The sequence below is a fragment of the Equus quagga genome, chromosome 3, assembly GCF_021613505.1.
Source record: "Equus quagga isolate Etosha38 chromosome 3, UCLA_HA_Equagga_1.0, whole genome shotgun sequence".
NCBI lineage: Eukaryota > Metazoa > Chordata > Mammalia > Perissodactyla > Equidae > Equus > Equus quagga.
The window spans coordinates 141,888,606-141,915,855 of record NC_060269.1 but is presented as its reverse complement, the minus strand read 5'-3'; the positions used below and the strand labels follow the sequence as shown (position 1 = coordinate 141,915,855).

At 43.8% G+C, this 27,250-nt stretch overlaps 1 protein-coding gene across 1 annotated transcript in view; it reads right to left on the bottom strand.

Moving 5' to 3' along the window:
* Positions 1-27,250, bottom strand: part of FAM184B (family with sequence similarity 184 member B) — a 126,677-nt gene that overhangs the window by 38,554 nt on the left and 60,873 nt on the right. Inside the window, exons 6-7 of the mRNA XM_046656022.1 lie at positions 16,373-16,483; positions 12,009-12,116 (exon numbers count right to left, since the gene is read on the bottom strand). Of these exons, the coding sequence (XP_046511978.1) occupies positions 12,009-12,116; positions 16,373-16,483 (219 nt within the window). The remainder of the gene's footprint in view (positions 1-12,008; positions 12,117-16,372; positions 16,484-27,250) is intronic.

Sequence of the window (27,250 nt, the reverse complement as noted above, 5' to 3'; positions counted from 1 at the left end):
GCCCCCTGATATTATTATTACCATACCTTTTTACAGGTGGCAGCCTGCTACATCTCATTACACAGGGTCAGAAAACATGGAATTTGCTGGATGACCAGAAGCACTGAGAAATGAGGTAGGGTGGGAGGAGAATAGGAAAGCACAAGTTAACACTGAAGCTTCAGAATTTTCTATGAGTTGAATTTATTCAGGTTATCATTCTCCCCTCTCCACAGAGATAGATATAAAGGTGAAAAAGACTTTCTTATTTTGACTTTTCAACTTGTCTCGGTAACCACTGTCCATGGAAAACAGTATAAGACAGGCTAGGAACAGATTTCTATGTTGGTAAATCTCATTAAATAATGATAAATTGCAACCTGGGTTTTCCCCTACCTAGTTGCACAGCATTGAGCCAGTCTCTTACCTCCTCTGGACCTGAGCTTCATCAACTGTAAAGTGAAGGGGTTGGCTTACATCTGTGGTTTTCAAACTGTGCTCCAGGAGTCTGGGAGATGTCTCAGGGGCCCTCAGGGGTGGGAAGGGGCAGAGCTGAGGCTGGACAAGAGAGCCTTCAGCTCCCATCCCCGCCCCAGACCTGGAATGAAACTGCTTTGGTTGCCCTTCCATGTACTATAATGTCTATTAAAGGCCACCAATGTCAAGGCCAATGTTAACCTCCATATTGCAAAATCCAGTGGTCACTCCTCAGGCCTCAGTTAAACGGACCTCTCCGCAGAATTGGAAATATCTGAGCACTCTCTCTTCCATGCAGCCCTCTCTCCTGGGTTTTCCACTCCCTCACCAGCTGCTTCTTCTCAGTCTCCCCTGCTAAAGCCTCCTCTTCTGCTGCCCCAGACCTCAGTCCTTGGACTTCTCTTTTCTCTCTCACTCCCTGGAGTCTCATCTAGTTCCATGGATATTGATGACAAACAAATTGATCTATTTCCAAGCTTTCCCTCAAAGTCTGAACTTCTATGTGCAACTGCCCTCCAGACATTAGTCAGATGAGAATAAGCTTCTCAAACTGCAACATGTCCAGACTGAACTCTTGGTCTCACTACCCCCAAACAACAAGCATGCCCCCTGCCTCAGGGACTTTGCACTGGCTGTTCCTCCTGCCTGCAACATTCTTCCCTATAATATTGACATGCCTTGCTCCCTCACTTCACTTCACTCACCACAACCAAGAGACCTTCCTGGTTGAAAGCTTAGATTCTGGTACTAGACTGCTTATGCTTAAAGCCCAGTTCTTCTTCTTAACGATGTAACTTCAGGAAAATTACTTAGGTTGTCATAAGGATTAAATGAACCAATAAATGTAAAGTCCTTGGAACAGTACTAGCTACACATGAGTACTCAATTAATATTCCCTAGGATTATGGTTTTCTGACCGTCTCAGAAATACCCCCTTTCACCTTCTTTTCCTCACCTCACTATATGTTTTCCTCAAAGTACATATCACGGCCTGACATTAATTATTTGTCTACTTCTTTATTCTCTGTTTCTCTCTCTGGAAGGAAAGCTTCATGAGGACAGGGACTCTGCTCTCCTCCCCACTGCTTCCCGGTGCCTAGAACAGTGTGTGGTGCATGGAGAACACCCAGTAAACACTACGTGGATAAACCCCAGTCCACCACGGGCCACTCTAGGACAGCAGGAGGACCAATCTCTCCCATGCTCACCGCATGCTCCCACTACGTCCCATGGGGGGAAGGGCGGGGACGAACTGCATTTCTCATGAGAAATCCACAAGGCACTTGGCTGGAGCGGGGATGTAGAGACAGCTGGAGCCCAAAGTTTGGGAGTTTCCCAGCTCCGCTCAGGAGCCCTCCATGCCTGTATGATTCTTAAGTTCTGAGTTCTGTTTGAATCATTTGTGTTGCCTCTAAACGTAGCAGAATGACCTGTGATGCTGGACCCCTCACTTCCAGAGGATTGGGGTGGAAGTGGCACCTGAGAAGCCCCTGCCCGCTCTGCCGGGGAGGGCCTGTCCAAGGGCGCCCAGCGTGATGCATTGTTAGAGAGTAAGGGTCCACTCTGCCGCCCACAGCCCTTCTACCTAAGCCCTTGTCTTCCCTCTGGGGTGATGTGCGGTGGGTCAACTTAACTAAGCCAGACCTACATTTTCCAGGATGCCCTTCCCTGCATAATTCCGGGCCGTGTGACTTTGAGTAAGATCTGGAAGATGGACGGAACCAGCAGCCTTTTTCTTTTTAAGCTTGGATGCTTGATGCAGGGCGGCAGATGCTGTCACAGCTCAGGCATGTTGTCGCTGACCTGCTCGCTCACCTTGTTGGGCTGGGCAGTTTTTGGGCTCTTGGCTCCTTCACCTTCTGCTCGACCCTCCCTAGGCTTCTCCATATCCTGAGCCAAGTGCACATTTAGCTCTATGATGAAAGATGCAGGGCTCTCCTATGGTTCACCCATATCATCAAAGTTGGAGGCTCACTGGCCTCAGAAACCGACACTGTTCAAGCTAGGCCTCATGGGCTGCATTTGTCCTTGGTCTTCCCCATTCCACATCTGTCTTTCTTTCCTTCCCACTGCCCGCCCTGCTCTGGGCCCACTTTAGGCCCCCCACCAGACGCAGAAGCAAGAGCTGACCATAAACTATTTCATAGGCTCCCACAATTATGCCAGCTTATTTCCTAAAATGAATCCCACATTCTATGTCATTTCTAGTAGTCTGTTTCTCTGATCAAACCCTAACTGACGCACTCTTTAATCTCCAGATCCTACTATCCTTCAAGGCCCTGCTCAACTGTCACTTCCTCCACGAAGCCTTCACAATCTCTTCTGTTGCAATTACACTCTCTCCTCCTAAAGTTCCCATAACAATTTGTTTTGGTACCATAATTTGCTTACAAATATTTATTGACCACTTACTACGTGCCAGGCATTGTTCCAGGGACACAGTAATAAACAAAATAGACAAAAGTTTTTCTGGTTTGTATTAGTTATAGGACTGTTCTCTTTCTCCCTCCCGGAAATATAAATGGAGGTAAAAGTAATCCCAGATATAGTTTTAAAAACATCATAAATCCTATAGCCAGTAACTGAGAATGTTCAGCATGACCAGGTTCCATGGCCTGAATCCTTCATCTTTACTGTTTGTAACCGGATACTGAAATCCAGCTGGTTGACACGTTGGAGGGCCCAGTGAATCTGGTTCATTGCTGTTCACTTTCAAAAATGATGTCACTGACCAGTTTATAACCTCCATGTGAACTTGAGGCTAAAAGGCCCATCTTTGCCTCCTAGTTTCAGGTATTTGGGGCATTAAAAATGTCTTGGAGATCTCCAATTCCTATAAAGCCCAGAAACAAATATCACAGTCTAAACAAAACAGCTTTGTGAGATACCTGTTATAAACACCCGTTCTGTATAATCTGGGGAAAATCGCACAGTGAAGCTGGAACAACCACCACCAAAAATCAGAGCATCATAATACTACAACATAAATACTTAAATAATGACTAAAGTTAATTAGGTCCAGGTTTCAAAAGGAAAATTGAATGTTACAAAGAAATTTTGAAGTAGAAGATAAATAGAAAGAAAAATAGAAAGCACAAAATATGTTGGTGAAAATAATCCTAATGATACCCAGTAATCAGAGTAAATATGAACTGGCTACGGTCAAGGATCTATCTCCTAGCAAAAGGATAGAGCATTCACTGAAATGCTCTAAGAAAGAAGCTGTGGGCATCTAACATTACAACCTGAAAACATAAGGCAAAACGTTCATAATTGTAGGGAGAAATGAGCAAATTTATAACTATAATGGGAGATTTTAATATACATCTCTCAGAAACTGACACATCAGGTAGGCAAAATGAGCTAGGATATGGAAGATTTGAACAATAAGATTAAAAAGCTGAACCAAATAGCTAAAAAAGAAAGAATACTAAACACTGCTGACGTTATATGATGCTTAGTGTCTGCCAGGCCCTCGACTCTCTGAAGTGGGCACTAGCATCTATTTTAAAGGTGATGGGGGGGCCGGCCATGTGACCCAGCAGTTAAGTTCACGCCCTCCACTTCGGCAGCCCAGGGTTTCGCTGGTTCGGATCCCAGGTGCAGACATGGCACCGCTCATTACGCCATTCTGAGGCAGCATCCCACATACCACAACTAGAAAGACCCACAACTATACAACTATGTACTTGGGGGATTTGGGGACAAAAAGCCGAAAAAAAAAAGAAGATTGGCAACTGTTGTTAGCTCAGGTGCCAATCTTTAAAAAAAAAAAAAAGGTGATGGAACTGAGGCAGGAGAGGATATGTAACTTGCCCAAGGTCATACAGTGACTATATCACACAACTACGACTCAAATCTAAATACTTTAATGACCAAACTGAGGATATATGCTTTTTTCTATCACTTAGGGAACATTTAAAAAAAACTGACCCCACAGCAGATTACAAAGCAAATCTTAACCCAGTTCAAAGTGTTGACATTCTACAGACCATGTTATCTGATGACAATGCAATAAAATTAGAAAGTAACAGAAAGATTAAAAAAAAAAAGATAAACTTCAAAACTCTGGGATACAGCTAAAGACATACACTTAGAGGGAAATTTATAGCTTTGAATTAAATTTATTAGAAAACATTCAAGACATTAGAAAAAGAACAACAGAATAGACCCAAAGTAAGTAGAAAAAAAGATATAACAGACAAAATTAATAACAGAAAAAAAATAGATCTGACCAACACATCTAAAAGCAGGCTTTTTGAAAAGACACATCAAACCACTGGTAAGCCTGCTCAAGGAGAAAGGGAGAAGGAATTTAAAGCAACATGAATAATGGACAAAGACCTCACGACAGTTATTACAGAGATGAAAAAGAATTTCACATGTACTCTGAGCCACTGTGAAGACCGTGACAGGGAGTGTGCAGGATGTGACTTCTGGGCCACCTTATCGACTACTGATATATTCAAAGTCGTCCTGGGCAGGAGTCCAGAAACAGGAGACAATGGAAGACACTTAAAAAGGCTGATGATACCCCCAGACGACAAGACTGCTTCCCAGTTACAGTGTGTTTATCCACTACATTAACTCACGGATGCCTATGACTCTGTGAGGTGGGCAGGAAAGACACTGCTGTCCTTGTGTTACAGATGCGGATCTAAGATCGGAGACGTTCAGCAACTTGTCTCAGGTCACAGGGCCCCTGGAGGGTGGCATGAGGAGTGGACCCCTGGATCCATTCCCATCCATGTCATTCCATGTGACAGCACAGGCTGTGCTGTGTTGGCATGGCCGTCAGCCACTGGCATCAGGACCTAACTGGGTATGAGTTCAAACCGTGTTGTACAAACATGCTGCAGAGAAGTATCTGCAAGACCCTCAAAATCCCCGTGAGAGACGAAGGCTGTTTCCCTAACCAACAGGGAGGTGAACTCAGTAATCTTGTCTGTTTCTATTCACTTGTTTCTGGCCCAGGACGCCAGAGCCAGGGGCATCCTTCCCAAAGAAAGAGATGAATCTTCTCTCTCCCTCCACAAGTAATTGGAAAATGACCCCAGTGTTCTCGTAAATCATCCTCCAGCCAAGGTTCATTTTTGAAGGAGTTCCTAACCTAAACTTTTAACTCCCAGGACTCAGAATGGTACCTTCAGTTTCATTCATTCAGTTGTCAGGTCAGGTATCAGTTTATGCACAAGGCAGTGAAAACATCCGCCACATGCAGGCACGTTAGGTGCTGGAAGGATTAGGATTAATAAGACATAACTTTTGATTTCAACAAACCTATGGTTCAGTAAGGCAGACCAACAGACCATATAAATGGCAAACACATTCCCTTCCTCTCTTTCCCCCTACCTTGTCTACCTAGCATTTGGGGTCAAAGTACCCGTCATTCAAATGGAGTTAGGGTGCCATTTGAATACTTCACAAATGGACAGGACCATGGAGATCAACAGTTGGCTGAATGAGTGCTTTCAAGCTTACCAATACTCTTTCAATTGTGCACTTTTCTCTGAATTTCAAATGGAATAGACTCTCCAGTGGCCCCTTCTCTGGTTATCTGCTTGGGATCCCAGTGAGTTCTTCCCAGGAATAACCCTGAGCCATTCCTGGTGTAGCCTGAGTTAACTGCTCCTTATTTATAAGCTCAGGTTTCCCATCAGGCAGAGGTTCAGCGCAGCGCTCTCTGTACGGTGCTAATGTGGCCTGGGTGTGCAGTGTGCACAGGAAAATAACACAGTTCTGCCTCTCCTCCAACCATCCACCGCAAAAGCCCCCTCCCAACTCCTCCCCAGCAAACGGCCGGTTATTTTAAACTTGTGTTCACATCAGGGCTTCATCTTTCATCCTCCAGGCAGTTAAACTGTTCTGGATTGTTTCTATTTTAAAGGAACACCCACGCCCAGGAAATCTCACGGAAGGGAATATTCAAAGTCATGCTCAAGTTCAGCTGACAATCTTTCAAAAGTAGCATTATGTACATCTTAAAATAGAACACCTAATGCAATGGGGTTTCACTGAAATGATTACAGGGGACTGTAATAGAAACTATAAAGTCACCTTATATTTATAGACTCTTTAGTAGTCTTGAGAAGTGCCTTCATGTGCTTTCCTCGGTTCATTCCGACAGTCTCTGGGGTGTGGAGGACAGAGATTATTGCCACCATTTTACTAGCAAGAAGCAGTGTAGTATCATGGTCTAGAGCAGGGGCTCTGGTATTACTCTTTGGGCCTCAGTTTCCCTATTTGTGAAACGAGGATCATAATAACACCTGCCTCATAGGGTTGTTGTAGGACTATGCTGTGTAAAGCACTATGTGCTCGACACATAGCCAGGGCCTTATCTGTGTTTACCACTAGGAGCAACAAGCAAACTGACCTCAGAGAGGTTTTCAGACTTGCCTGAGGTCCTCAAGCAGGTCTGGGGTAAAGCTGGGGCAGGATCCACGTCCTGACCCTTAGATAGGAGCTGTCGCCCTCCCTATGCTGTCTTCCTCGGCTCCACCCTAGACCAGTTCTCAGCCAGGAATCTCTCCAAGGAGTGGATTTCCCGGGCAGCCTGCCTTGTTCCACGTCAGATGGAACCATCCCCCTCAACTCATACCAGACAGAGGGTACCTCACAGTTGTCCAAGGGCTTAGTGATCATTTGTCTGCCGACTGCCAGGACAGCGGACACCATCAGATTCATATGATTCTCCAGGTATGGTACAGGGTGATGGCTGCCCAGCACATAGCACAAGGCCTCCCGTGAGCAGGGGACACTTCTCAGGCCTTCGAGAGCTTCGGAGAGCCCCTCATCTCCCTTCCCACTGGCTTCAGGGATTTCATCTTGGGACCTCTCACTGTGCTGCTTCTCGCCGGCTGCCCCTTCCTGGTGAAGTGCTGTTCAACTTCAGTATCCAGGCAGATGGCAACAGATGTCACTGCTCTCTGAAATCTCCCCACACTCCCCTGGACAGAGACCTCCCTCACATACCAGCTGCACAAGAGCCTTCCTGCCATCATTACAGCATTTATCACTCCAGGTTATATTCCAGAATATATATCCAGGAATATATATATTCACCCAGGCATCCAGGCTTGCATAGTGACGGCACTCACAAACAGATTGTCCAGACAAATGACTTGAATAACAATTACCACAAATGACTCTCCTTTTTCTTCTGGAGAGGGTGCAGGCAGAGGAACCCACGAGGACTTCAGCCCTTCTCTGCCCCCAGTTCACTGTGACCCAGCACCAGAGGAGTCTTTTAGAAAAAACGGTTTTCTTCAGAATTACCAAGACTGAAATGGCTTTCTGGAAACCAATGAATAAAACAATGACTCTAAGAGAGTCAAAGAGACTAGACATGAGAGACTAGGACAACAGTTTCTGTAAAGTCCCAGCTCACTTTGGTGGGGACGGAGCCACACCCAGGTTTGGCAACTGTCTTTGCATATTCTGGGAGGGGACTGAAAAGTCTGCTCTCAATTGGTGTTATTATTTCTCTCTCTCCTGACTCACTGAACTGCTCTGGCAGAACAGTTAAGGGCCTGCTCTAAAACGCCTGAGTCTTAACACACTTAAATGTCACAGCCCTCAATCTGCAAGAACATCTTTGGTGAAGTCATCATTTAACAATCTGTTCTGGCAACCCCGTTTCCGCCCCGGATCAGCCATCCGGTTGCTCAAGCCCTACTAAGCCTCCTCTGCGTGACTTCCGCCCCTTGCAGCGTCCTGTGTTGTCCAGGTATGTCTGCACTGTGGTGTGCTGCTCACATATCATCTAGATGAGCCTGGAAACTTTTCTAGGACTTTGTGTCTCCAGGGCCTAGGCAAAGCTTCGGCTCACTTCAATGGCATACAGTTCACTTGCCAAAAATATTTGAACTAAATTATATGTTTTCTCTGATTGGCCAAGTTCAGAAAGTTTTGTAACTCTCTGTGTTGGCAAGGCTGTGGGGAGAGAGGCACTCATATGTGCTGTGGTGAGAGCATACAATGAACAACCTCAGCGGAAGGCAGTGTGGCATGTCCATCAAAGCAAAAAATGCATGAACCATTGGACCCAGCAAGTTCTGTAACTGAAACAATTAGCACTTCTTGGGCATTTACGTGTGCTGAGTGCTGCTTCCAACACTGCACATATATTAACTCATTTAGTCCTCACTAATCCCCTTGGAGGGGGTGGTGTCACAGTCTGCATTTGCAGATGAGGAAGCTCAAGCAAAGAGACTTCAAATCATTTCTCCAAGATTCTCCAACCAGTAAGAACCCAGGCATCTGGTTTGGGGGTGAGCTCACCACAGTGTACCATGCTACACTACCTTCCTTTACAGTACTATCCATGGAAGTATTATCTGTAATAGCGAAAAATTAGAAACAACCTGAATACCCATCGTAAGAGAAAAGTTAAATATATTATGGTTTTTCTGTTCAAGGAAACAGCAGACAGTCATTCTCTTTTAAAACAATAAAGTTTGACATGGAAGTGTACTGATTTGTTACAATCTCCAAGTTATAAAAATTTAAGTTAAAAACAAAAGCAGAGTGCAGGAATGTACGCTATCATTTGCGGAAAAAAAATAAATTCATAATTATGCCTGCATATGCATGGTATAACTCTGCAAGGATATTCAAGAAGAGAGAAAACAGAAAAAATAGATGGGGAAGTAGGGGGAGGGAGCGCTTTTCACTGTATACCTTTATATGCCCTTTGAATTCGGCGCCATGTATGTGGATTACTCATTTTAAAAGAAAACTTAAAAGAACTATACCTGCAAAGTGCATATGGTGGCCCAATAGAAAGCACAGTACCAGACATTTAATTCCATTACTAAATGCCCGCATCATTTTAAAGCTATTTGTTTATGTGTATTTCTCCCCTCCAGGATCCAGCTCAGAGGCTAGCACATCCTACATAGTCCACGAATGACTGCGCGATGAATGAATAACACGAATGTTGAGTTGAATCGAGTGGAACTGATATTGGTTGAGGTTCCTCCTGCAACTCTGTGTAGGACGAGTCTGTGCTTCTCTCCAGATGCCGGGCTCAGGGAGGGACAACGTTCTAGACTGAGGAGCGTCAGATGAAGGGCAAGTTTCCTGGTGAACCAACCCATGGTTCTCAACATGCACTTGTATTTTGAACTTCTCTAGGATTTGTCCTTTTAACGACAGCAGTGGTTCTCAACTGGGGGCAATTCTGCCCCCCTAGAAGACATTTGGCAATGTCTGGAGACGGTTTTGGTGGAGACATTTTGATTGGGGAGGTGCTACTGGTATTTGGTGGGTAGAAGTCAGGGATGCTAGTACGTATCCAACAACACACAGGACAGCCCTCTCCTCGCCCCCGCCCGCAGCAAAGAATTATCCAGCTAGGAAGTCAAGGGCCGAGGCTGAGGAACCCTGGCTCTTGTTCATCAGCCCTGGAACATACCTAGAACTTCCATGTGTGTGTTCCCTCCTGAAAATACAGCCTGCCAGACAATCTTCCTGAGTTTCATTGTATATTTATTCTCCAGCTTATCAGCATTATTTTAAATTAAATCTCATCACTCAGGATCCCAGCCAGCTCTGTCCCATCTCCCTGCCACAGTCATTTTGAGGAGCTAAGAAATATTCAAATATTTAAGGACAAACTTTCTGGAAATCCCACAGGGTGCAGGTGGAAAGTTCAGCTGTCCCTGGGGCCAGGGGTTCTCCTGGTAGAAGGCTAGCTCACAAGGCTGTTCTTGAGAAACTGAGGGGGAAATAAAAGAGCGGCATGTTTCTCAGGAAGACATGTTCAGAAAGGACGAGGTGGCCTCGCATCAAGAAGGGCCAGCCTCACTGATGAAGAGGCCTCTGCTCCACAAGGTTCTCCTCCAGGCTTACGCAGGGGCAGTGGGGGCTGCTTCAGGATTCTCCTCCAGTCTGGGTGTCAGAGGAGGAAACACAGAGAGTCCTGGACACATATGTTGATACTCTTACGGGGGGGGGGGGGGGGGGGGGGATCAGGGCCACAGACTCATTGGCTCTGTCCTGGCTCAGCCGCTTAGCTGCCTGTGACTGTGGGCAAGTCACCTACCTGCTCTGTCCTTCACTTTCGTCCTCTGTAAAATGGGTGAATTACAGGTTGTTGTGAAACTCCAGTGAAGTCAATGCGGACAGTCCCCTATAACGGATCAGGTCCCAGACAAATGTTAATTATTATTCAAATCTATATCCACTAGATTTGTGGCTCATTTTTACACTGGTGACTATGTGCTGAAGTATGGGTCATCCCAGAGGAGTGTGCCATGGGGCTGTTGGCAGGACAAGGGCCTGAGCCCTAGAAGACCGGGGTCAAGGGAGAGAAACTGCAGTTCCTAGACACTCAGGCTCATGGGAATGGGGGAATAAGAGACTGATGAGGCCCAAGCGGTGAGAGTCAGACTCAGCAATGTAGTGTTTCTGGAGTCTGAAGTGGACTGAAAATTTGGAGCAGCAATAAAATAAACAAAATTTCGGGCAGTGGATTTTTGATGGCTCCAGCTATAAAGACTGAGAGGGAAGCTGAAACAGGAATCTAGAGAGTCATTCAAGCCAGGGTACTCAAACGCCTACTTCATGGGGATCATTTATGTTTCCAACATCACGCAACAAATGTTACCTGAGTGCCTGTGGTTTGGGTTAAATTATACCCCCAAGAAGATATGTTGACATCCTGTGAATGTGACTTTATTTGGAAATAGGGTTTTTGCAGATGTGATTAGTTAAGATGAGTTCATGCTGGCTTCGGGTGGGCTTTAAATCCAATGACTAGTGTCTTTAGAATAAGGCCTTGTGAAGACAGAGACACAGGCACACAGGCAAGAAGGTCATGTGATGACAGAGACAAAGGTTGGAGTGATGTGTCTATAAGCTGCAGACCGCTAAGGACTGCCAGCAGCCATTAGAAGCTAGAAGAGAAGCCTGGAACAGAATCTCCCTCAGAGCTTCCAGAAGGAACCAGCCCTGCCAACACCTTGATTTTGGATTTCCAGCCTCTAAGACTGTGAGACAATAAATTTCTGTGATTTAAGGCACCAGGTGTGTGGTAATTCATTATGGCAAACCTAGGGGAATTATATAGCCTATCACGAGCCAACGGAGAGACAGGCAGGAACCAGTTTCTTCCCTGGAGCAGTGTCCTTAGAAGGGCAGCCATCTGGAGGGAGGGCTAGCGTGAGAGTAACTGATACCCGGATGTGGAGGGAGGCGGCAAGGGGCATTATTATGACTGCTATGTGTCATCCTGGGCAGGACCAAAGGCCCTGCTCCAGCCAGTGCCCCAGTACCCCAGGCAGGCTGCTCTCAGAGAGGCAGAGAAGATTCATCTGACAAGCCTCGTTCTTTTTCAAACCCCTCGGATAATTTCTCAGAGCTCTATTTTCTCTGTGGTTTTTGCAAATGGATTTTGTGGTGATTTTTTTTGTGTGTGAGGCATTTTAGCAGCTCTGAGTAGAGAAATAAGAGAGCCCATTGATGCCAGCGTGTGTCGCTGGGGATGCCAAAGTGCTGAAATCGAGAAGAGAAATATCCTTAATCAAAGCAGAAAGTCTAGAGGTTACCTGGGTCTCTAAAATGCTGCAGTGCTGGCAGTCCAATTCCTGGGGCCTTTCCTTGCCTCCTCGGGCATGTACCTTATTCTGTTGGATAAATTCTTCCAGCCTTAAAACCTAAAACAGAAGAACAGAAACACTTGTCCATGAAACAAAGTCCTTTCTCCCAGATGTGGTCATTAATCTGAGAATCCACTCTTCTGGGTCAGTCAGCTCTGGGGACAGTGCCTCATTAGACAAATTCCAAACACGCTTCTGGAAAGGCCATTTCTAATTAGCTACTTGCCTAGTCTTTCTAGAAATAGATTATAGTATTCTACACTTTCCTTTAAATTATTTACATATGTACATTTATACTAGAGCTGCAGAGTGGTTTTCATTGGCTTTCATACCATTCCTGGAAGGCCACTCTATTTCTTTCCTTTTTTTTTTTTTTTGAGGAAGATTGGTCTTCAGCTAACATCTGCTGTCAATCCTCCTCTTTTTGCTGAGGAAGATTGGCCCTGAGCTAACATCTGTGCCCATCTTCCTCTACTTTATATGTGGGACGCCCACAACAGCATGGCTTGCCAATCGGTGCCATGTCCACACCTGGGATCCGAACCGGCAAACCCTGGGTTGCCGAAGTGGAAGGCATGAACTTAACCACTACACCTCTGGGCCAGCCCCTCTATCTCTTTTTTTTTAAAAAGAATTAGTTGGTAAAGAAAAGGAACAAATATCTAAGAATTATGCCAATAAAATGAAAGAGTGGCTAGAAGATGTTATTAAATTGTACAGCCTTAAGCATGATGATGATTATTAAGCAACTAATTGTAGAGCATCAATGAAATACACTGGCTTCCCTGCTCTGGACTCTGAGAACAAGGCCAATGACCATAAAGGAAACTCAGACATTGCTAACGAACCTGTGTGGAAAACCTAATACTCTTTAGGGGATGAGGAGAGAGGGGAAAGGGAGAGAGGGAGAGCAAGATGGTAAGATAATAAAGGTCCTTGCCTTGGAGGAGCTGTCATCTTACAGAAGACATAGATATATGTTTATAATCACAGCAACATTTAGTAGACATATGTACAAAATAATAATAGCACCATTAATGGTGTGTTTGCTTGGTGCCAGGCATAGACCTAACTGAGCATTTTACGGTATTAACTCTTTTTAATCCTCACTACAACTACTATGAGGAAGGTACTACCACAGAGAATTTACAGCAATAAACTCTGCCCAGGGGAATCCAAGGCAGCTGTAGGGGCACTGAAGGATGAATAGGAGTCCGTCAGTGGCAAGGGCAGGAAAAGGCATTCCAGGCAGCAGGAACAGCAGGTGCAACGGTGGAGGAGGGTAGGATGTGTGTGAGGTCTGAAGGAAGGTTCCATCTTGGGGGGCCCAACATGAAGGTGTGGACAGAACAGGGCAGAGTCCTGGGAGGTAGCGGTGGCAAGTTAGGTTGGGGCCAAATTGTGAAAAACATGAGAATTAAAGATTTTAGGGAAGGAGGAGCATGGCCTTGAGCAGATTTGGGTTTGAGAAAGCTAGTTCTGGAATTAGCTGGCTTAGGGACAAGGTGGAGGCAGGAAGATATAAGACAAGGCTCTTGCAAGACTCTAGGCAACACCACAGAAGAAGGGCTTCACCAGAATGTCTCCTCAGCTTTACAAAATGAATATTTAAGAAGAAACATTTAAAGATTATGAAACCACTTACATTGCATCGTGCTAAGGCTTATGAAATATTCAAATGAGGCCTGTGCAATTGTTTAGGTAACAACTATAAGTAGGTAAAAAAAGAGAAGAGTCTAGGTGAGCCATTCTGAGGGTCTTGACCAAGGCAATGGGATAAAGAGAAGAGAGGGAACCGAGAGGTTTAACTGTTAGGACCCACAGGACTTGATGACTGATTGGATGTGATGGTGAGGCAGGGTGGGGACTCTGGGTGAGGATGGGAGAGCAGGAGGGGAGGGTGTGGTTAAGGGTAACTCTTGCCTTCCTAACTTTGGTAAGCAGGAGGATGGATAATCACACCATTAAGGCAGCAGAAGTAACGGAGGAGGAAGAGCAGGCCTGAGGCACTTTGTCCATGGTCAACCTCTGGGTCATGCCAAACCATCTGTAAACGCTCTGCTCCTGAATGATCACTCAGGTCCTGAATGACCCTTAGTCATTAAAGAGGCAGCATGCTGTACTAGAGGCAGCATTAGCATAGCAGTTAGGAGTGGGGTCTTTAGAACTGCATCAGCTGGGTTTGGATCCCGGATCTGCTACCTATTACTTCTGTGATTTTGAGGAAGTGATTTACCTTCTCTGAGCCTCAGTTTTCTCATTTGTAAACCAGAGACAATAATAATACCTACCTTATATGGTAGGTGAGGATTAAAAGCTATTACACGTAAACTGCTTAGACAGTACCTTAACTAGCATAAGTGCTCAACAAAGGCTCGCCACTCATTTTTAGAGAGGCGTTCTAAGGGGCATTCAGAGAAATAGTCAGGTGATGGCCCAGGTGTCTCAAGTCAGAAGAACAACTGAGCTGGTCCCACACACAGATGTGGAGCCTCCCTAAGTGGGCCAGGTCCAACATGAAGATTGGCAGCACGGCTTAACACGGGGGGAGGAAACGAGGGCAAGTAGGGAGAGTGGGAGGGAGGGATGGAGAAGGGGGCTTCTTTGCTGTGCAGCCCACCTTGGGCTGAGATGGACAGAAGCCTCAACAGCAGAGACTTTCCATTGAGACCTCCCCTCTAGAGCCCCTGATATCAAGTCTAATGCACAGCATGCTCACATTTTTTTTAAAAAAATGAAAAACGATTAAAGAAAAACATAATGTGGATACTCATCACTCAGCTGAAGAAAGAAGACACCACAAATACATTTGCAGCCCCTATGGTTCCCCCGATCCACTGACCTTGCTCCCTTCCAGAAACAGCCACCGGTTCAAATTTGGTTGTATCTTACTCGTGCATGTGTCTAGACTGAACTCCATTATATGTATTCTGAAACAATCAACACCGTCTTGCACATGGCCTCTGCGTTCTTCAAAGCTCCCCAGGAAGCTCTGATGTTTGGCCAGGGCTGAGGAACCAATTTCATGGGCTCCTGAGGGCGTGGGAGATGGAGGGCTCACCTGGAGGGTGACGGAGGGCCGGAGAAGCAAGGAAGCCTCTTTACATATTTTTGGTCTAATCAGGCTCAAGAATGAACCCTGGTTCCAGCCTCTTCCACTAGTTCTTCTCCCCAGTAACATGGTCGACAGCTCTTTTAAACTTTTTTCTTTTTTTTTGAGGAAGATTAGCCCTGAGCTAACTACTGCCAGTCCTTCGCTCTTTCTCTCTTTTTTTTTTTTGCTGAGGAAGACTGGCCCTGAGCTAATATCCATGCCCATCTTCCTCTACTTTATATGTGGGACACCTACCACAGCATGGGTTCCAAGTGGTGCCACATCCGCACCCAGGATTCAAACCGGGCAACCCCGGGCTGCCAAGATGCAGAATATGCGAACTTAACCGATATCTGTGTGATCTAGACAGGTGGGCCAATGTAGCAAAATCGGCTGTTTGGCCTCTCCACATCCACTCCCTACCCCTTCCTCCCTTGCCTGCCTCCACCGTGGAGGCCTGACAGCTAAATCCTTGCCTTCTCAGGCTGACACAGATATTCCCAATGGGAGTAGGAGTCAGCTGGGGTTTCTGTGAATGCTTTTGATTTCCTGATGAAGTGGGCTGGCCTGGTCAGCACTGCCCCTCCCTGGTTTAAATCTGGACGTGACAACCGGAGTGGGCAATAGACATTTTCAAAGCCTGGGGGAAATCTGAGCTGACTTCTCCATTAGATGCAGCAGGCACAGTGCCTAGGGCTCACAATACTTTTAGGGTCATGAAAATGTTATAATTTCTTTTAAAATCATAAGGAAAAAATACAGCCTGGCTACATTCATTTTTATACCAATGCAGTCATAAAATATAATTTTTAATATTTTTTTCTGATAAAAGAAACAGCCTGCTGAGGCAAAATTGTCTAACGCCCACAAAAGGGAGAAGCAGCCCGGGAGAAACTGAGACCAAGAGAATCGCAGATTTCCCAGGCCTGACATCTTTCAGCCACAGAATCAACACCAGCAGCCTCCCGCCTCCTTCTTTTATGTGAGACATTAAACGCCTCTTTGTTAAACCTCCATAAATCAGGCTCTCTGTTACTTGCAGCTAAATTTATGTCTCCAGAGACAGGCTTCTTGTCGGGCTGAAGTCCTTTTTCTCTCCAAGGATGCTGAATGTAAGGAGGTCAGGGCAGTTTCCTGAGATTCCTGGCACCTCAGCTAATCAGAAACTGCCAGGGCCCAGAGCCATCGCCCCCGAGCACTGTGTTGACGGGGGACGTACCTCGAGCAGAGAATTCTGGAGCTTCACATTTAGGGCTGCTTTCTCTTCTTCCAGCTGCTTTATTTCATTCTCTGATCTCTTCTTCATTTCCTCCAGCTGTGCTTCCACTTCCTAAATGATGATTAGAAGAGTCAGCCACACAAGGCATGAAAACACGGACAGGACGCTTACGTACTCGCACCCTGCCTTATTCTCAAAGAGGTTCAAAGAAACTTACAAGAGGCAAAAAGTACCGTAAGAAAACATAAATTAGAGACACACGAGAAGGTCAAAAGAAAATGTGTTAAATTCACATCCCGAAGTCTGATATATATTGGTGGGCGTGGGGGCAGGGTGGACCCCGGCTTTAAGTTTGTAGTGTCAAGTAAGAAAAGGGAATGCTCATCACTGACACAATTCTCAGTGTCATATAAAAGTCAAAAAGCCAACTACATTCTCAGATGCAGGGAAATACTAAAAGCAGAAAGAAGTTTCTCCTGTGGTTTTCTCAAAAGCATCTGTACTTTAGTCAAAATGATGAGGTTCACAGGGCTGCTTCCTCCATGGTCCCCCCACAGCCTGACAGCCTCAGCACAAAGCAGATCCAGACAAAGGAACATTCTGGGGACCACATGAATGGCTCAGCCTTTTAGCTGTGGGATTTTCAGTACATTTCCTAATCTCTCTGTGACTCATTGTGCTACTTACATGCCTAGCACAGTTCCGGGTACGTACTAAGGGATCAATAAATGACAAGTACTACCGTTATCCTTATAGATGCCTAGCCTTTCTGATCTAGCTTAATTTCTGGGGAAATTTCGCAAGTATCTAAAGGAGTGCATGATATATTCTGTTCCTTTTAGCTGAACTTGAGGTAGATAATGGCTTATTCATTCAATAAATATTTATTGAGACCTACCATGTGCCAAGTACTGTTCTCAGAGCTTGAGATAAAAATAGAGACAAAAGCTCTAATCACTAGGAGCTCACATTTGCATAAAGGAGACAGGCAAAAAAGTCAATAGGTATAATGCAGTATAAACTATGTGGGATGGTGACAAGTGCCAAGGAGACATAATAGAGTGGGAAAGGGGGCTATGGAGTGTTAAGGGGGTTGGGTTAAAAGTCTACATAGGTGGGGCTGGCCCCGTGGCCGAGTGGTTAAGTTCGCGCGCTCCGCTGCAGGCGGCCCAGTGTTTTGTCAGTTCGAATCCTGGGCGCGGACATGGCACTGCTCGTCAGACCACGCTGAGGCAGCGTCCCACATGCCACAACTAGAGGAACCCACAACGAAGAATACACAACTATGTACCGGGGGGCTTTGGGGAGAAAAAGGAAAAAATAAAAAAAAATCTTTAAAAAAAAAAAAAAGTCTACATAGGTTAGCCAGAGAAGTCCTCAGAGAAAGTGACTTTCAAGTAAAGACCTGGATTAAGTGGGGGCTAGCCAAGTAGACATCTTGGTGCGAGCATTCCAGGCCTTGGCATGTTCTAATGACAGGGATGAGGCCACTGTGGCTGGACTGGAGTAAACGAGTGGGAGAATGGTGGAGATGAGGTTAGAGGGACATGAGGGAGATCATATAAAGCCTCATATGTTATGGTAAAGACTGAAAAGTAAGATGAAGGCCGATCAACAGTTGGGAAGTGATGTGATCCAACTTACATTTTAACAAGGTTACTCGGGTTTTTGTCTTGAGGACAGACTGAATGGGGGATGGGGCAAGAGGGGCAACAGGCAGGCTAATGAGGAGGCCACTGCAATAAGGAGGTGAAGGTGCTGGACTGACGGAGCAGTGTGGGTGGCCATGAGTGGTAGAATGCTGGATAGATCTTGAATGCAGACTGCCAGGACTTGCTGAAAAGGGAGGCATCAAGGACGACACGGGGTTCCTAACCTGAGCAGGGGGAGAACTGTGCTACCATTCACTGAGACGAGGAAGACAGAAGAAGAAGAAGCAGGTTTGGGGACAGTATTGTTTGGGACATGTTGGGTTTGAGACCTCCGTTAGACATCTAAGTAGGCAGCCGGATGTTTGGTCTGGAATTTAGGGGAGAGTTCTGGATTGGAGATTTACATTTGGGAGTCATCAGCATACAGAATGGATTAGGCCATGTGTTCGGATGAGAAAAGCTAGAGAGAATATGAAGGAAAATAGGGGAGATTCAAGAACTGACGCCTGGGACACTCCAGCATTTGCTGTCAATGTGAGGTTATAGTATCTGACAGTGATTTGGAATGTAGGTCTTCTGTGCTGTCAATTGATTATGGACCTTTACGCTCTAATTGAGAGTAGATGGACATAATAATAGCAACTGACATGTGCTGGGTACTTTACACAGATCATCTCTTTGATTCTTATGAAAACCCTATGACCTAGGTACTACTGTTAAAGCTCACTATATAGATGAATAAATGAAGCTTAAAGAGGTTAAATGATTTGCTCAAGCTCAAGCAGCCAGGAAGTGAAGAAGTCAAGATTTGAACTCAGGAAGGCTGACTGCTTGGCCTTGCTTCTTCTCTGCTTTCTAAGGAAAATGTGGCACCTAGTACAGACAAATGCCTGACCGAAAGGTCTTCCCACTTCTGTCATAGCAAAGCTGAGGGATTTCCTGTGGCTAGGCCCCACATGCTTCCAAAAGCAGGGTGGAGAAGCTGGAAGTCTAGTCTTCAGGCACTGAAACCCTGTTCTGTTTCCAAGGAGTGAGGTGCACTAGAGCTAACATATGGAAATGTGGGGGGCAAAGGCTTATGTGACAGGGGCTGATCTGGGGTCCAAAGGAAACCTATCATTCATCCATTCAACCAACCAATATTAACTGAATATCTACTATATGCCAAGTATGTAAGGGGTTAGGGATATAGTCAGTGTGTGCTGGTAAATGTTTAACAATTGGCTTTCCAAAAATAAATAAAGAAATAGAAATAATCAGTTTGTAGCATTTGTTGATTTCCATGGTGTAAGTACTCCTGATGTGGTTGATTTCAAGCTACTACAATGATGTCACCGAATATGGAGCTGGGAAGAGATGTGACAACTGCCCTTCAGGAGTCAGTACAAGTTGGCTCCAATAAACCCAGGGATGCAGTAGTGAACAAGGCATGCCAGTGGGGAAAACATGCAGTGATTAGGTAATTACTATGAAGCACAGTAGGAGCTATGCTAAGGTAGTTATAGGGAGTGCCATGTCCCAGACAACGGCATCAGTAGGCCAAGCAAGGAAAGCTTGTGGGAAGACTGATATATAAACCAAGACTAATAAGATCAGTAAAAACTAGACAGAACTAGACATGTGAGTTTGGCAGTGGTCGAGGGGAGAGTGTTTCCCATCAAGGGAAAGCTATGTATTAAGGCCAAGAAGGAAAACAAGGTGGAATGAATGATGAAATAAAAGACTGGAGGGCAGAGTTAGATGGGGGAGAGATGTGGGATGTAGCATGAGAACCAAAGAGGAGTCAAACCATCTAGGGTCTTATAAACCATGTTAAGGAATTTGAACTACACTGTAAAGATGATAGGGGGCCTTTGGGGAATTTGAAGCCAATGTTGAGTTTTCAAAGATGGCCCTGGAATGGAGACTGGATTAGATGAAGTGGGGAGATGAAAGGCAGGAAGATCAGTTAGGAGATCAATGCACAGTCCATCAAGAAGTGGTGGGTGACTGAATGAGCGTGGTACCCATTGAGGATAGAGGGAAGTGGAGATGTTCCAGGGTCACTGAAGAAGTAGAATGAATTGGCTCGATGGTTGATTGAGTGTGAGGGATGAAAGAGAAGTCAGGTTTGACTCCTGAGTTTCTGACTTGAGCATCTAAAAAGGTGCTGCTACTGATTACCTGATGACATCTTTACACTTTCTGTGGGGTCAAGTCTATGCCAGGCCAGTCGCCCTTGAGTGGACTTTAGCATTGTCCCTGAGGTCAGACACTTAGAAGAAAAGTGGGATGTGATTAGATTGTAAGAGTCACATGACATGAACACTTAGCACAAGTATACAGTCATGTGTCGCTCTGTGACAGGCATGCATTCTGAGAAATGCATCATTAGGCAATTTCGTCATTGTGCGAACATCATAGAGTGTACTTACAAAAAACTTGACAGTATAGCCTACTACATACCTAGGCTATATGGTACAAATCTTATGGGGCTACCATTGTATATGCAGTCCATTGTTGACCGAAATGTCATGCAGCACATGACTGTAGTCTCTTCAGTAAATTTATGATCCCCTTTTGCAGGGCTTGCTGTTTTGGGGAGTTCATTTTCTAAAGACAATATATAAATTATCCTTTTGTTCCAAACAAATTGAGATGACTTAAGCAACCATCAGAAACAAGGCCATCCCCTCAGCAAAACTTCTGATTTTTTTTTCATTAAGTAACTTCTCATTCACTGAAGCTTTTATTGAACAAGAGTTTTGTTTAACATTCTTCCTGGTACGGACACTAACTCTGTTAAGGCATGCTCACTGTAATAGAAAAGTGAAAACCCCCTGAGAGAAAGATTCTCAGCAAAAAGCAATTGGCTATTTCTAATTTTACACAGCCTAACTTTCTAACTTCTAACAGCCTACATATAATCAATCACAGCTTCAGCTGTTGCCTTGACAAATGGACCCAAAGAGAAAAAATTTCCCCACAGATGGAAATAACTGATTTCAGCAGTAATTTTTGGCACTAGTAAGCTTCATTTTAGGTGCAGAATGATGTGGTTTACTGTCAGAAAACAAATAGCTCTGAATCACCTGGAGAACACAGGTTAGAAGGAAGCATGCCCAGGTCCAGCTCAGTCCAAAGCTACCTCGAGGATTTCAACAGGAAGCATTAACATTTTCATAACTCAGCAGAAGAGAAAAAACAACTACAAAGACAAGAACATGAGGAAAAAGGAGACTAATGCTTTCAAATATATAAATTGCTGCATCGCATACCTAGAAGAGGGTTCTGCGGGCCATTAATTTACAGAATTCACAGAGTACTTTCATAAAGTCTGTTCTTACTGATCTCAGAGTGTTCAGGGAAACAGGCTTTATTGCATCCATTTCACACTGAGGAATTCCTACAACTGATAAGAGGCAAAAGCAGAACTCACATCTGTTTCCTACTTCCTGGTCTAGACTGTCCACAATTACAAGTGATTTAAGAAAAGATACACGAAGGAGACACTGTGATGGGAACCACAAAGGAGCAACCACAGAAAATTACCAAGCAGAGATTCCAGCTGGTGTTTTAAAAGTAAACATGTTAACTTTTTTCAAAAAGCTAACATAGTATTTGAATGTATTTTCAGTAAAGTTTATGGTGCAGCAGAAAGAGTCAATGAGTACAAAGCCTAAAATGTCACTCAGAGTCAATGATCAGCAATAATACCAACACCAATGAAGACCCCATGAAGGGTCACACTTTAGCTTAACTGGCATGAGAGCAAATGGTACTCTACAATCATCCTAACAAAGCTTAAATATAAGTCTTGGAAATGGTAAATTTATGTTATCTATATTTTACCACAATAAAAAAAGAAGTCTGGAAAAGATGAAGCTGATTTGCAGTAATTTAACTGCCTGCCAAAACAAAATTCAGCACTCATAAAGGATAACAAAATCCAGACTTTCAGTAAGTTAAAATTCTTAATGTCCAGCATCTAATCAAAAATTACTAAGCATGCAAAGAAGCAGGAAAATAAAACTCATAACCAGGAGAAAAATCAGTCAATAGAAAAAGACCCCAAAATGACAGGTAAGAATCCTAAAAGAGCAATTATAAATATGCTCAAGAATTTAAAGGATGGGGCTGGCCTGGTGGTGCAGCGGTTAAGTTCACACGTTCTGCTTCTCGGCGGCCCGGGGTTCACCAGTTCAGATCCTGGGTGTAGACATGGCACCACTTGGAACACCATGCTGTGTTAGGCATCTCACATATAAAGTGGAGGAAGATGGGCACGGATGTTAGCTCAGGGCCAGGCTTCCTCAGCAAAAAAGAGGAGGACTGGCAGTACTTAGCTCAGGGCTAATCTTCCTCAAAAAAAAGAAAAAAGAAGAATTTAAAGGAAAACAAAAACATGGAGGAGAGAAAAGAGAAACTGTAAAGAAAAAGCAAATGGAATTTCTAGAGCTAAAAAAAATGATATCTGAAATTTAAAAATGTACCAAATGGGCTTAAAAAAATATTTGATGATGCAGGAAAAAAGGTGAGTGAACTTGAGATACAACAATAGAAACTATTCAAACTTTATCCTAACCATAAAAACAATAGAATGTCTATATTTTTATCAAAGTAGACTTCAGGACAAGGAATATTTCTTAAGAGTCAAGGAGACTGAAAATAAATGAACAGAGCCTCGATGACTTACGGAACAATATCAGAAGGCAGGGACAGAAATGATAATGGCCTTAAAATTTCAAAACTGGATAAAAACTGTAAACTCACATAGCTAAGATGTCCAATGAACCCCAAGCAGAAAAACACAAAGAAAATCACACTATGGCATATCATAATCAAATTGTGGAAGCCAGTAATAAAGAGAAAATCGTAAAAGCAGTCAGAGAACAAAAAGACACATTATGCACAGAGGAAAAAAGGTAAAAGTGGCTATTAATTTTTCATCTGAAGAAAATACAGGCCAAAAAATGTTGAACAGTATCTTTAAAGTGCTGAAAGAAAAATTACCATTAACCTAGAATTCTATATCTAGCAAAATAGCTTTCAAAAATGAAGGCAAAATAAAGATATTTTCAGACATATAAAACCTGATAGATTTTGTTGTGAGCAGACTGATACTCCAAGAAACGTTAAAGGAACTTCTTCAGGCTAACAGAAAATTATACCAGATGGGAGCTTGAATCTACCAAAAGAATAAAGAGTGTAAAAATGGCAAATGGGAAAATACAAAAGACTTGTTTTCTCATTTAAAAATTTTCTCTAAAAGATAAATTGAGTGGTTAAGGAAATAGAAAAGCAATGCACTGTTGAGTTTATAACATGTAAAATAAAACATATGACAACAATTGCACAAAGGACAGGAAAGGAGAAATGGAAATGTAAGGTTTGTACAGTGAAGTAATAGATATGTGTGAAGTAATATAATATTATTTGATGGCAGACAGTGATAAATTAAAGACGTTATAAATCCTAGAGCAAACACTAGCACCAGCTCCCTTAAAAAGAGAAAAATAGCTAATAAGTCATTAGCAGAGACAACAAAGGGAATACCAATAAAATATTCAATGAATCAAAAATAAACAGAAAAAGAGGTGAAAAGAAAAGAATAGATGTGACAAAAAAAACAGCAAGATGATAAACTTAATGATAATTACATTACATGTAAATGGTCCAAATGACCCTAAAAGTCAGATTGTCAAACTGAATAAAAGAGTAAGACCCAGCTATACCACAAAAGCACTTTGAATAGAAAGACACAGGTAGGTTAAAAGTAAAGGAATGGATTAAAATAATGGATTAAAATAAATCATGCAGCATTAACCATAAAAATAATAGCATATCTATATTTTTATCACAGTAGACTTCAGCACAAGGAACATTTCATAAATGATTAAAGGCCCAAATCATCAAGAAGACATAACAATCCTAAATGTGTATGCACCTAATAAATAATTTTGAATTTCTATAAAGTGAAAACTGATAGAACCAAAAGGAGAAATATAAAAATCGACAATTTAAATTTGAGATTTCAAAGCTTCTCTCTCAGTAATCAACAGAACAAGTAGAGAAAAAATTAGTAAGGAAATAAAAGACTCGAACAACACTATCAACCAACTTGACCTAATTATCATCTATGGAAACACTCCACCCGACAGCAGCAGATCCGCATTCTTTCCAGTGCACACGGACCATCCATCCAGATAGACCATATTTGGGCTACAGAACAAGACGAATAAATTGAAGAGGAATGAAATTATAGAATCTATTCTTTGACCACAAGGGAATTGAATTAGAAATCAATAACAAAAAGATATCTGGAAAGGTCCAGAATATTAAGCAACATATTGTTAAATAACGAAGAGTACTTTCGGAATTGATAGAAATAAAGAGTTGGGGAAAAATTTTGAGGAAATCATTCATATTCACAATTATTATTTAAATTAGAAAGAAGAGGCCTAGAATGGTTTGGGATGAGACTGCTTCCCTGGGTACAGGGCTTCTTACACACTGACTTGGCACCGGTTATTTGCGCGCACATCTTATTTCTCCTGTCAGACTATGAGTTCCTTGAAAGCATGGCTCGTTCCTGTATCTTTGCATTGTTCAAAACACAGAGTACACATTCGATAAACAGTAAATACACAGTATATGGATAGTGGCAGGGTGAGGACCTGAAGCCTGCTCTCCAAGGCCCAGGGCAATGTCTATTCTGTTATGCCACAGAGACAGAGTGCAAAAGTTAGTGGCTTTGGAGTCAGGCAGGCCTGGTTCACACCTGACTCTGTCATTTCTGAGCAGTGTGACACTCAAGTTACTTAATTTCCTGGGTTCCTCATCTGTGAAATGGGAAAACAACCCCTACCTACAGGGCTGCAGTGAGGATCAAATCATGGAGTGGAGAGCTGTCCTTCCTTTTGGCTGCCCAGCATCTGATCCCTCTCTGGACGTCTGGGAAATTCTCCATCTGATACCTAAGAGCCCTCCTCCCACCACAGAACCTGAAAACGCCAGTCTTACCTTCCCAGACTCCTTTGCAAATAGCGCATGTGACTGAGGCTCCACCAGTTAGACACACCCATCCCAGATTTCCAAGAGAAGCCACCAATATGTACAGGCAGAGTCACGCAGGATCTGGCAACTGCAGCTTCCAGAGCAGCAGGGCCAGTCATTCTAGAGCAGCACTGACCAACAGAACTTTCCGTGATGAGGGAAATATCTAAAATATAATGTAGCTAATGTGTAGAAATCCCTCAGTGCCATGCTATCCAACATGGAGCCAGTAGCCACCTATGGCTATTGAGCACTTAAAATGTGGCTAGTTCCACTGAGGAACTGAATTTTAAATTTTATTTAATCATAATTAATTTAAATGTAAATAACCACATGTGTCTAGTGGCTACTGTATCAGACAGTGCAGTTCTGCAGGCAATGTCCAGGGCTGGGTGGCGGTGGTGTCAGCAGTGTAAACTGCAGGTCTGGGCTCAGAGGTGGCAGCAGGAGTGTCATCAGCGGTTTTGCAGTGGATTTGGGACATTATTCCTGGCTGGATAGCTGCCAAGCCCAGTTCCCTGGTCTTCCAGAAAGCTGCTCATTACCCTTCACTAAATTCCTTTTCTGCCTAACCTGCCCAGGGTGAGTTCGTGGTGCTTGCCTCCAAGAATCCTAAGTGATACAAACGAGTTGTGGAGGGCAGCAGTGGTCAGCGCGGCTCAGAGGCGCTCAATAAATCTTCCTCGCTCTCCCTAGGAATCGACGTAGGCAAGTGCTAATTATACAAGGTGTACTCTGCTCTGTCTGTCAAGATTAAATGATAATATCATCTAATCCCGTGGCCAAGGAAGGCAGACAGGCCTTCTGGGTCAACTCCAGCCCATCTCTGCAGTGTCTCCTTTATGTTAAGGGAGCATTCAGGATACACAACACACCCGCAGTCTACGGCTCAAAGAAATAGAGCACTTAACCCAAGAGGGGAACTGGTGTCTGTTTTTAGTCCATGAACCCTAGATTTGAGGCTTCTTCAAGGCTTTACCTTCCCCTAATCTGCATGACCTAATTTATATCCTCGTTTTATAGAAAGGACACAAAAGTAAAAGAAAGAAAAGCGAAAAAACAGGAGGAAACACAATTTATTTCTACATAGTTTGTTTCCCAAATCGCCTTATGCCCCCTGATTAAAGCTGAAGTGGGATTTCTACACTCAGCCAGGTTTGGCTGACAGGTTACCAGGGCAACCTGTCCCTCCCACTGGATTTGTGTGACCAGTCGCCGCTTCTGGGGAGGAAAATGCTTTCAATACGGCTGCGGACCCGGCACGGGGTGAGAAACCCTGGGCTCCGGAGTCAGGCTGTCAGGTTTTAGCACTCACACCACCACTCACTGTCTGTGTGGGTTGATACATAACATCTTTGGGCCTTAGTTTTCTCATCTCTAAAGCAGGGATGTGAACATCCATTTTGTAATACTGTTGGGAGGATTAAATGTATTCATAAGAATAAAGTGCTTTATAAGGTATAATGGGCATTAAATATTATTTCACACAATGTCACCCAATACACGTAGCAACTAATCATAGTCACTGTTTATTGAGCTTTTACTGCATGCTGTGCACAGAGTTAAGGGTTTATATATAATACCACATTTAATCCACATAACAAGAATTTATCTCTATTTTGGGAAATCAGGTTTCCGAGAGGTTAAGTGACCTGTTCGTGGTCATACAGCTAGTGCAAGAGTCAGGACTTGGACCCAGGACTAGTCTGACCTTTCATGAGTTCACATATTTATCGAGTACTTACTACCCTTAGCCACCACACAACACTGTATTCCTCAGTGATGTATGATTATCTTTCAGTGAAAACTCAAAGCTGATAATGCAGGCTCTTGGATTACAGAGCAGCTTTCTTGTAGTAACCAAGCACCACCCATGTTCATGATAATATTGATTTACATTTCACTCTTTTCCTAAAACATTCACATATGTCATTTGCTTTTCCCAGCGAACATGAGAGATGAGGCTTTGCATTCTTGGTGAGAATTTGGAACAGTACCCAGAGACTGAGCATCTTCCCTCACTTTGCCAGGCCGCTCATTAATTACCTGCATCTCCCTAATGCCTATCACGCCCCAGGCACCATGATAGGCTTTGTTTTTTCACATGGATTACTTCATTTAATCCTCGCAGCCACTCTCTGAGGTGCTATTATCATCATCTGTTTTATAAATGAGGAACCTGCGGCATGCA